At 38.4% G+C, this 12,901-nt stretch overlaps 1 protein-coding gene across 7 annotated transcripts in view; it reads right to left on the minus strand.

The window, feature by feature from the left end:
- Window positions 1-12,901, minus strand: part of DAAM2 (dishevelled associated activator of morphogenesis 2) — a 191,013-nt gene that overhangs the window by 52,588 nt on the left and 125,524 nt on the right. For all 7 annotated transcript variants that reach the window (XM_015857503.2, XM_015857505.2, XM_015857499.2 and 4 more), the window contains 3 exons: window positions 12,608-12,702; window positions 5,977-6,310; window positions 738-848 (listed from right to left, as the gene is read on the minus strand). In XM_015857503.2, coding sequence (XP_015712989.1) covers window positions 738-848; window positions 5,977-6,310; window positions 12,608-12,702 — 540 coding nt within the window. The remainder of the gene's footprint in view (window positions 1-737; window positions 849-5,976; window positions 6,311-12,607; window positions 12,703-12,901) is intronic.

Consider the following 12,901-nt stretch of genomic DNA (forward strand, 5'->3'; position numbering starts at 1 on the left):
AACAAAAGTTATGGGTACTTAACATGCTAGTCAATTAGAAACATATCTCCTGCTTAGAAATGGACAGAACTGCAGTTCTTTATACATATATTTGTCATAAAATCACCAGAAGCTCTGGTACACTTGATACTTTCATAGCAGGATTTTAAAGGGTGGCTGCAGAAAAAAGCACTCTGCCAGACAGAGCTTTTACAAGCTTGTTGCCTACTGTGATTTAGCCAGAAAAAAAATGCCAAACTTTTAGTGACGTTTCTGTTTTAGTGAAACAAAATCCATTTAAACTGTCCTCGATATTCAAGAGAAAGCCTTCATCGTGAATGAAAACCAACAAATTGACTTTACTGAACCACCTCTCTTTGACTTTTTAAAACTAAGATGTTTGGGGTTTGGCTTTAAGTCAAAACATGCTAACATTATATAACATTTCTGCAGGTAAACCAAGATGTTTTCTGAAAGGCTGATAATCAAGGAGATAAATGCTTTGCAGTTCTTACAAAAACAAAAACACCACAATCATTTCAGTGCAAGTAGTCAGCTACCTTGGAAGAATTAGAAGAGGCTGGGAATTAAAAAATATGGAAGACAAGTGTAATAACAAACTTGACAATTCATCATTATTTTCCACAAAGTACATCAATTCATTCACACAACATTTGTGACTTCATCTACTAGCCAATTCCAGAGTAAATTAATTCAAGCATGACATTTGAGATGGAATTTCTAGGACAGTGACTCACCTCACCAGCACCAGCATTCAAAACAGCATTGATAAAGGACATGATAGCTGTTTTGAGATTTACTTCATCTCGATATCGCCCCATGCTTCGATCTAGCTCATTCAACAATGTCTAAAACAGAACAACACACTAGGTTAAAGGAGGTACTGTACTTAGACTATTTTGCTTAGTGCTCATGGTTCTCTGAACAGTCATCTTCTGATTCAGTATATACTTGCATAAAGATATAACTTGGTTCAGCAATGGTTGTTAGCAGTCTTGGCCAGCCACATCACAATAACAAATGAAGAATATAGATGGGAATAAAATGCCCATGTGATCCCAATTAAAAACAATTATTATTATTATTTTAAAACAAACAAACAAACAAAAAAAAAAAACCAATAAAACAGGCTATTTGAGAAAAAGCAAATGCCTTTACAGTTCCTGCCAACACAATCAAAGAAAACAGCAGAATTGTGTCCTCCCTTGTATTAGTTAACTTCATACAGAAGTTTAAACATGGAGGATAACATGAACAGATTCATACATCTTCTTAGAGCACTCAAGTAACTTTCACTATTTTCTTGGATTTCAGCAGAATAGGCATATGAATGACTTATGAAGGCACAGGGAGAAAATTCTGAAGAAAAGCTGTACTTTATTTCTCTATAGGAAGATCTGCATTTATTTCTCTACTAAAAGATTTCTTGGAAGATTTCTCCTTGTTCCTTCACTTACAACCATTTCACATGAAGCAGACAATTACTGGCCTCTTGGCAACTTCCTTTTAAGGATTTGCAAGTAACAGGAATATCCTCAGGTCCAAACTTATTACAGCTTAAAGGTGAATTAAAGAACTCAAATGGAAGTGCAGTTAAACTCCAGTTTTCCTTGTTATGTCTCCCTGCTAATGAAATAGCAAGGGTATTTAGCACTTGAGGGTATCTCTTACAGAAATGCCTAACCTCTGCATACATGTAGATACACCACTGTAATCTCATTAACACCACAGACTGAAAGAGAGGAGGACTGAAAGGAGGACTGAAAGAGGGGAAAAAATAAAGAAATAATGCTGTTAACCTCTGCCATGCGCAGTCTATTTCAGATTAATTCCAACTGAATATTTACTGAAGAGGTTATATGTAAGCACTGATTAGCCACATAAGCAACTCTGCTGTTATATTTGTGCTGATATCTGCAAATCTGCTCTTCAGGATCTTCTTTGATCAAATCATTATTCTAAGGATTATTTTCCTTACTGGAAGAGTAATAAATTCCACTTGAGTTCTGTCAGTTTACTTATATGGATCTCATTCCAGAATTATTAATAAAAACCCCACGTTCATGTTTGTTTTGGTGATGCACTAGAAAAAAAAAAATGGAATACTTTCCCCAGGAAGTTTTGGCCTTAAAAAGAGAAAGAGGATAAAAATAACATTTTAGAGTTCAGCTCAGCAGATCCATCTAAATAGCAATTGAATCCATGATGCTGAGTAAAGAAGTTCATTATCCCTTAGTTGGTCTTCAGTCCCTGACTACTGAAAGTGTTCATTCATAGCAAAATCTTTCCCAAGCTAGTCATCAGTTTCATACGTCTATCTTGTTTCCTGTAGAAAATGGACCTCATCATGGAAATATGTCTTCAGAAGCAAAGGGGAATATCCTCCTGGACAACCCTCAGGGAAAGAATATCTTCCCATCTTCACGTGAAACCTTTTCTTGTTTTACTGTAAAAATCTTTTAATCTATCTTGCACTATTGACAGCTGTTCTTATATCTGAGCACAGAATGTATAATGTCTCTGCCAAGCTCACTGGATTTCACAGATTCCTTTTTCCTGCACCTCTAAATTTCCCAGCTGGCACTTGTGAATTCCTGGCATTTGAACTTCCATCATGTCCATGATTTTCTAGTTGCTGTATTAAGGCCAAATACATTGGCTGCTCTGAAAGTAATGCCTCCTACTTTATTTCCATGAGAACTACAACAAATACAGTAAGCGCAATAGCACTATTTGATAGAGCAAATTCTCAACTCTAGCATTATTTTTCAACATAGTCACTGTAGTGACTAGAACTTGCAGTATACACACTGTTGCTCAGGTCTAGAAGGAAACACTGTCAGGTCAGGCAATTCCTAAAGATCAGATTCCACACCCACATAATGGCTGAATTCCAGTATCTCTAACCCTTTGCAAATGATTGAGGTTCAAGCCTTCACTTGTGAACATTTCCTGCAAAAAAAGATTTCACCACACCTCTTGGCAGCCAGTTCTGCGAACTAATTGATCTTATGGTTGTAAAGTTTTTTCCTACTATTTAAGAAAAACTTTCCTCACTTAATCTCATTATTCCTCATCACTGGCATCCAGTAAGGTTTCTTTCAATCTGCAGAAAACCTCAAAAGGCTTTGGATGAGCCCTGAGGGGCAGAATCAAATCAAATAGGAATACAGGACTTTAATTTGTTCCTTTTTAGCTCCTTTACTACAACTCTGAATCGATCAGATTTCTCTCTGCAGATCACGCTCTGTACTGACATTGCTTAACACAAACCAGGCAACAGGGCTATGGAAGGAATGTTCCTAATCTCCACCTTCTCGACAGACAATATCAAGCTTTATTCCTTTACAATTTCTAGCAGCATTTTGGAGGAAAACAGAGAGTTCTGTCCACAGTAACACAGTTAATATTTTCTCCAGTCAATGAAGTCAGCTCCTTTCAGTATGCATCAAACACCTAACTTAACTCTAGCTGACTGAGTATTCAGTCAGCACACTGGGCTGGTAGGGTACAAGTACATCCTGAAATATCTTTCTGGGTCATTACAGCACTATAATTTTGCAACATTGGTTTGGCTCAAAACCCTGCATGTTAAAAAAGTACATATTATCATAACACCATGCATTCACTTCACAAAATAAATGAGGGAAAGCAACAAAGCAATAATTTTGCATGGCAACCAATTAGGGAAGAACAAGACTGTGGTCCTCTCAGAGTACAGATCAGTCAGTTTGGATTAAATGATCTTTCAAAGTCCCCTCCGACTGACCTATTTTATTTTACTTGGAGTAATGCAGACATTAACAACACTGAAGTCAGACCCGCTGTTACCGACAACTGACCCTGGGCTGGACCCTGTCTGAAATGGACCCAATCAGAGAGAGAGACAGTCATGGATGCCACGGAGTCTGCTCTCACTTTTACTGCTGTGTCACACTGCTTACATACTGGCAATGGCTTAGGTGCAGACTCATCCCATACACCCAATAATGCAACCCCACATATGCATGCCCCTTCCCACTCCCAGTGCCCTCCCTCACATAAATCACGTTGTCACAGGGCACTCGGCAAGATGCTTCATCACACCCCCGTTCCATGGTTATGCTTCAACTATTTCAGCCGTTGTTACCTAGCAGTTCTTGTGCAATTGCTCAGGCCTGTCTCCTGGTTGACCTTGTTCCCCAACACCCTTTATTCTCAGTTTCCACAGCATTTTAGATATCTTCACCTTTGCAAGAAAGCACCGAAGAAACTAAAGATGCAGCAATACTTTCACGGTCAAACAGCGAGCTAGTGACAATTTTGAAGATATGAGATGGAAAAGAAGAACAGTGAGGACACCAAGAGTGCATCTTACTAACTCCACTCTTTCTGCTTGAGGTTTTATTGTTTCAGCTTCCAATTTTTTCTTTCATCTCTTCTTTAAGGAGTAGAGTAGGGTTTGTAGGCAAATAAGCACATTCAAATGAAAATTAGATAAAGCAAAGGCAGAACTTCTCCAAATTGCCTCAGGAAGGAGATTTAAGGAATGTCTTTCTATTATTGTGGTATTTGACTAAAGATGGGATTAAAGGGAGAGCTACTTCAGGCAGATGGGTAAAAAATTAAAGAATGAAAAGGGATCATTTCAGACAAGAAGCTATGACAAATGTGATAAAATAGGAATAGCCACAATACAATGTAAATAACAAACAGATTATAGAAACCTTTTGTAAGTGCAAAGAAAAACCTGGTTGCAGTGACCCTATGAACACACTGAACAGTAGAGATAGAGGGTTGTAGTTCTCAAAGGCTTTCATTTCAGTGAAGACCAGTATCTAAACAGATGTTCTGGAGAAACTCCAGTATCTCTAACATGACTCCTCTTAAAAGCTAAGGACTGAACTGAAAATTGCAGTCAGACACTCAGATGACATGATGGCAGTTTAGGAAGAGGCAACAAGTACATCAGAGGTTACACCTAGAGACAAATGTAAAACTTTGTTGAGGTAGAACTTCCATGATTATGAAGGACTACCTACCTCCATTAACTTCATTTAAAAAAAAAAAAAAAAAAAAGAAGAAGAAGAACCCTAAGCCTTGCAAAAAGTAAGGACAACCTTTCCAAAACATTATAGCATCACAGTTTTAGAATAGTAATCTTCAGCTTGTGTTGTCTAGCGAAATTTAATTAAATTGACTAGGATTATGGCTGCTTATATCACACAGAAATTTCACTGTAATACAGATTTTAACTGTAGATACACAAGTATAAAACTACAAGTTCCTAATTGGAAATAGGAAGAGTCATAGCAATACACAGCCAATGCAAGTGTAGTTAGAACTGCATCTGAAGTCTCAGCTTGCCTTCTCTACTAATTGCTAGTTAACGATTCTTCTTAATATTCTTGGTTAGCTGTACCAAGTACTAAGAGCTGTGCTTAGAACAGTGATCAACAACAGCTTAACATTCAACTAAACTTGCAATGTTTTATGGTACAGTGTTTAATATACAATTTGTTCATCATTTCACCACACTTGATCATGCGCAAATTGGAAATAAACAGTGTTCCAATCCAAAGCTGTTAGCAGAAAGTTATCTCCAAGGTCACCTTTTAAACGGTTGCCAGTAAATAATCACTTCTCTTCCTCACTCTTACAAAAGTAGGAAAGACTGGTATCAAAACCATACAGCCAGTACTTAATTAATGGTTAGAACTCCAGAAATGTCATCAGGTTAGACTATGAACAGATTAGTAGTTTTCATTTAACTTAGTAATCCCCCCTCACTTTTGAGGTAAAACACAAGAGGTTTTAAATTAGTATTAATGACAACTAATCAAGTGTTGGGGAAAAAAGAAAGTATAATTATAACCTAATTGAAGAGAAACATTGCCTTTCTTCTGCCTAGCTATACTGCAACCTGCGCACTATAAAAATCAGTCCTTGCAGAGATGCATTATATCAGCTATTTCTGCCAAAGCATCCTTCCCGTACCTGGAATCTTGTTCTCTCTGCAGCATAGACTTGATAGTGAAGCATGGCTTGCAAGACTTTCTTATGACCATCTGGTACTAAGCAAACAGCCCCTAGGATCTCCAAAACAGCAATCTTGGTCTTGATGTTCTCAGTCCGTAAGCTCTGGGAGATGATGTTGATACTCTCTGGATGAGCCAGGACATGAGCCCGTCCTTGGGAGTTGTTCATCAGTGCTTTGATACACCCTATAACGGATGTGTGTATACGGCTTTCTGAGGTCTCATAGTCCATGCTTTTCAGGAAGTTCAACAAACAGCTCAGACCATCCAGCTCAATGAATCTCATCACAAACCTGAAAAAATACACAGGGAAAAGAACAAAACCAAAGTAAAGAAAATTTGTTTATTCAAAAGATATTCAATTCTGCGATCCCAGCACCTGCAAAAGCTAGCTAACTTTAAATATTTGGGAATTTTCCTGTGGTCGTAAGAGAAAAAAGATGAGGAAGATTCTATCACTCTTCTTCTGTGACTATCAGCTGTAATGACTGGGGAGTTAAGAGTTCATACTATGATACCAAGGTATATATATAGGAGCATATTACATACAAGAGGCACATAAGAGGCTATGATGGCTCTTGGCTGCATTATTTTATTTCAAAGATGTATACTAAAGATGCAGTAGCACCACTGTCAATATGTCATAGCAAAAGTAAAAACATCATACATTACACATCAAAACCTAAACCTACACTGAAACAGATTTATATTGACTATTGTGTTGTTTCTACCACATTCTACCATTAAGGTCACCTTTATTAAGACTAAGATCACGGAAATTGATAGAAATAATATGGGGAAAATTTAAAGAATAAGCTTAAAGTATTAACCGAGGTTAACAAACAAACAAACAAACAATACTAGCCCCCTCAGACAGCCTACTAGGACAGAGTTACAGAAATTGATGGAGTTAGATAAATCCATTCAAACCGGTCATTCTAGCAATGTTTCATTTAGAATTTGCATGCTTTAAAATGGGGATGCTAAGATGTGAAACAGGCTGCAAATCATTTCTCTAGACTAATTTGTTTACCTCTGCCTTTTCTAGAAGGTCATTAACGTAGATGTGCTTTTTTTAGAATGCCTGAGCACAGAACCACATGAATTAAATTTCAATTTTCAGTCCACCAAAAGATACACCAACAACAGTAAGTCCACAACCACCCCATGGTGGTCATATGGACCTCAAACACATGAAAAGTTGTTAACAACTGTAATCTGTCTAAAAAATTTAGAATACTTTATGTCTGAAGCTCAGAGCTTTTACCCAGCCCCTCTTTCTCCCTACTGAATATTTCCTGATGTACTACCTTTCTCTTACCTACTTGTAAGATGCTTTTTCTAATATCTATCAGGTATGGAAGCACCATACTGAAAGACTCCCAGCATTTCAGCTATTGCTATTTATGTTTCTGCAACAACAACACAAAGCTGAGGCATACTTAATTATTTCTTGGATAAAATGAAATTTACACACATGGTGCATTGGTGGATATACCCCATACTGCACAAGAACTACATGAGAGTTATGCTCATTCTGCTGATGGATTTGCCATCTTTCAGCTTATTCAGGCCTGCAAACCAGAAACATGGCAAAGACTGGTGCTTTCAGCAAAGCTTCAGTCTGAGGTTTGGATTTCATTCAAAACTGAATTTCAAAGTGAACATCAGAGTAAGAACAAGAACACACAGGAATACTTGAACAGTAAAAACAAAGTTTACCTGAAACATGAATGTCTGTAAGATGGCCTGCAATGTTTCACACAAGTCTGACTGCACATTCTCTGGATGCATCCTCTTGACTACCCTAACAAATCATAGAAGCAAAAGCCCCTATGCCTCCAGGCTACATGGTGGGATCACACATTATGCATTCAAAGTCTGTTAAGTCATTAAAACTTGTTACTTAAGTGGTTACAGAAAGATCAACAGTTCATTTTCTGTAATGCTGCTAGCATGTTAAAGAAGGCTGAAATAAGCACATTCATAGCTAAAATAGATGCTAAAGATATAATGGGAACCAAAATGAGCACAAACTCAGTTTATTAACAAACAACCTGAAGCAATGACTTTACCGCACTTCTCTGAACTTGGGCTTGAAAAGTTGTGTGCATCTTTACCTACACAATGGGAGGACTAATTGAAATTTGCTTTGCTCCTCCTGATCTCTAAAGTTCAGTCCCATGAATCCACCATAAACACAAACCACTCAAAACAACAACAAAAAATCCCAAAAAGGAAGAATAGCAGATATTTTGCTGTTCTTCTCAGTTTTATGGTTGAGCGAAGACTCAGGATGGATACCTTTCCAAAGACAAAGAATCACAGAATCATTTGAGTTGGAAAGGACCTTTAAAAATCATCTAGTCCAACTTCCAAAAAAGAAAACATCTTTAAGAAGCAGCTGAACAAATGGTCTCTAAAGTCAACATTCAGATGAAACGCCTGCTCTTAAGACATACAAAGCATTAGAACTTTCATGTATTTTGGCCTCCTTTTTGACTGTGAAAAAAATGTGAAATGCACAAAAATCACATTGTCCCAATTAAATACAATCCCTTAATAAATTCACTGGCAGAGCAATTTTTCTATGACTTCTTGGATGAGGTCATTCCAAAAAAAAAAAAAGGTGCAGGGAAGTGGTGCATGTCACAGACTTTGATTAATGACATAACTTAAAACAATGCTGGCATTTTCCCGTACTCTTCCTAGTTCAGAGAGCACACAGAGAGCTGCATTACTCAATAGGAAGCCCAACCACGTATCTTCCCATTTCAGCTGACATCAGAAGCAGTAATCAAATGATGATTTTTCACCTTCCTTTCCCAAAACACTTAGTCCCCTATTCTCCGGAAAGGATAGAAATCATGCAAGACAGAGATAAGGGAATAAATGGTCACGGCAGTTTCTGGGCCAACAGATGCTCTTGGAAGTAGGATTTGCTGGGAGAGTGGGGAGCTATGTGGGTCTGAACAGGAGAGAAAACTAAGTAGGAGTTCAGCTGACAGGCTGAGATCCATAATCCTCACACTATTTGATATTTGTGAATCTGTACGCCTGTACACCCAGATGTTTGGGCTCACACATGCATGTACAGAGGAAAACTGAACTCACACATATAAACTGCCTTCTTCCTCACAACATACACGTTTATGACTACCTGCCATTCTATGTGCCCCGTATGCTGCAAAGGAAGGTTTTGTACTAGACTGAAAGGTGTAAAATTAAGCATGTTTGCCAATGCATTCTGGCTAACACACTCAAAAATTCAAGTGTAAATAAAGTAGGGTGTGTTTTAATAGGTGCTAAACAAGCATATTAAAGCCTCACCTCACCTCAGACTCTCACTTGACCAGTTTAGCACACATTAAAAAGGCACAGCACCTTTTAGCCTTTCAAGTTTTAGAGAGTGTTGATCAGAACATGTTAGCTAGCTCAAATAACAAACTTTTCATCCAAATACAGATGAGGCCTAGGAGGTAATGACCCACTGATGGATTCCAAGTGCTGCTGGGGACATCTTCCCTGTGAGACTCAGTCCATCACAGGAAACACAGAAAGATCATATGCTGTGGGTGTGCAGAGGGCAGGATGTTCCCACCCTGCTATCTGCCAAGGTTGCACTTCCCTAAAGAATCAGGGGACAGATATAATCCTGACAACTAGTGGATTGTTGAGAAATTCATCAAAATGGGTTTTGTTTGCTGGAAACCTAAATGATCATCTCCAGTAGGAACTGGAATGCAATGTGGCAAAATCAAACTAAAATAACAAGAGGTAAATCTGAGTTGAACAGAAGGAGAAAAGCAGACAGCAAGGGAGTTAGTGCTTATAATTTAGAATAAAGGAAATATTTCTCTGTGGATCTGACTATTTTTTTCCAGACTTTTAAAAGTTTTTTACTTTTTTTTGCATTGCTGAACCTCCATTTTGTGGTATTAAAAAGAAAAAAACAAAGCTCTTCTCTCTGCTTTTGTCCAACAGTTTGTCATCACACTTGTTTATGGTCACAAGCTCTTACAAACCTAAAAGAAAATCTGTTTCCTTACTAGATGCAGATGTGGGAGTTTTGCTCTCTAAGTCTGGGGTTGCTCCTCTGTTCTGGGATATAACCTGGTTTTATAATTTCAGGGCAGCTCTTAAATACCAAAACAAAATGCATCTGCTCAGACTGGGCCAACTAGCCTGCCCAGGAGTGCTTCTAGCACTTATTTTCTCTTAAGGGGAAATGAGCTTGAGTTTGGGAAGGTCTGCTTCAGTTTGTTGGTGTTAGAACTTGTGCCTTGGAACAGAGGCACTGATTAGTGCCATTACTCTGCATTTTCTACTACAAGAGACACAGTTCTACAGTAAAATAAAACACAGTCAAACATATGCATTTGTCTTATTTTGGCCTAGATTGGAGAATTCAAGCAGAGGAGCCTTTTGGTAAGCTATCAGAGCCCCTCTGTACTCTACAGCCACAAATGGATTCCAGACAGTATATTCTGTGTGAATTTTGGTATCTGTTTTCTTCAGAGGTCTGATGAACAGAAGTGGCAAGGAAAATAGGATTTGATGTCCAAATTCAACTAAAAAGACTAGTATTTTGAAGGCTTGGGTATAGTACTATGTATGAGAGGGATTTGATGGAGCTGAGGGCCTCTCTACTGCAACCTTTCCATCAAGAAGAAATTGGCCTGTTGATCAGTCATTGGCATACAGCCCATTTGGCATCTAACGAATTGAGTTGCTGGAAATTAGTTGAGACATAGGATTTAACTTAAAATTTGGCTTGGCTTAATTTTTTTTTTTTTTTTTTTTTTAAAAAAAAGCTCAATAACCATCGTCAGTGAATTAGAAGAGAACACTTTATAGGGTAGCTCATAGATGCTTGTACTGAAACTTGTTAAGGTTATTATAAACAGATGAGGAAACAGCCTGTTGTCAAGGGGACCCAGTAGAATCACTATAGGTCTGGTCTGGAAAACCTTGCGATGTTCTGGGCAAAGCACAATTCTCTCTTCCTCTCTTTCACCTTCCTCTCAGGAAGGAGGCTGGGATATCCTATTCAAAATGATGGAGTAAAACAACTGATGGTGGCCAACAAAGCATTTTGGTTGAATGTAACAGAGATACCGAGCTACTCAAGAGATGTTCAGTGATATCAAAAAGCTATTAATTTCACAGAGGAAGCATCACACCAGCTCCAAATTAGTGTGACAGAGTTGCTACACCATGTATCAGTAGCACAGGCTTTTGGTAAAAAAATCTCTGTGAGAATCGGGGATTTGGCAGTTGTCTCAGTGTTCATTTTAACATAAAGTTGAGCTATATTTTACCATGTTCTGCTTTAGGACAGTGACAGAGAGAAGCAAATGGACACTTGTCCCCTTATGCTAGTTCTCAGTACAGGTTCTCTGTAATAGAGCTCCAGCTATGAACCTGCCACCACAAATGGTTCTGGGTCACAACACAATAAGTCTGATTGCAACTGAATCTCAAAAAGAGCTTCTCTGTGCTGAAGACTTCATTCTACCTTTTGTCTTCCTTATTTACTTTCCACTTAGTGATCACTCAGTGTCTTGACATTCACTCATGAAGGGAGAGACCATAAGGTCTGTTGGCCTCTCTGTATTTGCTTGCTGGCTACAGAAATGAGATGTTTCAGTACTTTAAATTCCTAGACTTCCCTCAGTTTCCTTCACATCTGTCTATGTATAGTGCAGGAGCAGACTCAACTCAACATAACTGCAGTGCAAATCCTCTTGAGATATTTTGTTGGGTGTTGCTATTATTATTATTATTTATTTGGTTTGTTTATCATTATTATGTTTTTAATCCTCAAACCCTTTGTGACTGCATCAGTGAAGCTCTCTGAAACCATGACTTCAGCATACAAGCACATTTGGTATATTCTGGTCTTAGTACAAAGACATTCAGATCAAATATTCCCCTAGATTGTATCAGCCATGGTAACTGCTTTGGCACAGTTTCCTTCTCAATGTTAAATACAAAAGGTTCTTATGCTAATTACAACACAATTGTTCAGAGCACTGATCTCAGAAAAACAAAGATGACCTTACCTTCAAAGACACAGTATACAATGAAGTCTCAACATTTCTGCTGTGCTGCTGTTACACACAGAGCAGGAAGAATGCCAAACCAGGTGAAGTCAGATGGATTAGCTGCTTTGTGCCAAACAGTTCACATTACTACTGATAAGAGGAGGCTTGAATTCAAAGTTCATAGCAGAGGCTAAGATCTTGCTTGTCATAAATCAGATCACATGGGGTGCTCAAGGGGCTATGAAGTCAGTAAGTTTGATCTTCATAGTCCTTACCTGCATTTGCACAGAGCTGCCACATGTTTTTCACAACAAATTTTATTTTTTTTTTTATTTTCCTGAAGCTGTATGCTTCAACAGTAGTGTGCCCTTCCAGCTAGACAGGTTTGGAACAGGAACTGTAGGGTTCTCTGTGGATTGTCTGAACTATTAGAGAACACTTGTGTGAGGTGAAACAAAGAGGTTTCTGTCTTTGCCAGTCGTTTTTATTCCACATCTGACCATAGGGAGGCAGTGAATTGCGATGAAAGAAGAACAACATTACCTCATGGGCTGAGTCCGCAGAGCTGTCTTCAAGTCTTCAACTATTTTATTTTTCATTTCTGTTTCTTCTTCATCAAAAGCATACAGAGTCTGCATCTGTTCAGAAAAGGAGATGACAATCAGAAAAGCTTGAGCTGCCTGGAAGCTAAGAGAGGGGCCAGGAATTATAAAAAAACAACTATCCCATCAACCCATGGAGAGGTGCCTGCCGACCTCTCACCAGGAAAGCAGTGTCTCAGCTACAAAACTGAATCCAGATGAGGCTGCTCATGTGGACTGGCAGCAGCATACTGCT

The sequence above is a fragment of the Coturnix japonica genome, chromosome 3, assembly GCF_001577835.2.
Source record: "Coturnix japonica isolate 7356 chromosome 3, Coturnix japonica 2.1, whole genome shotgun sequence".
Taxonomy (NCBI): Eukaryota; Metazoa; Chordata; class Aves; order Galliformes; family Phasianidae; genus Coturnix; species Coturnix japonica.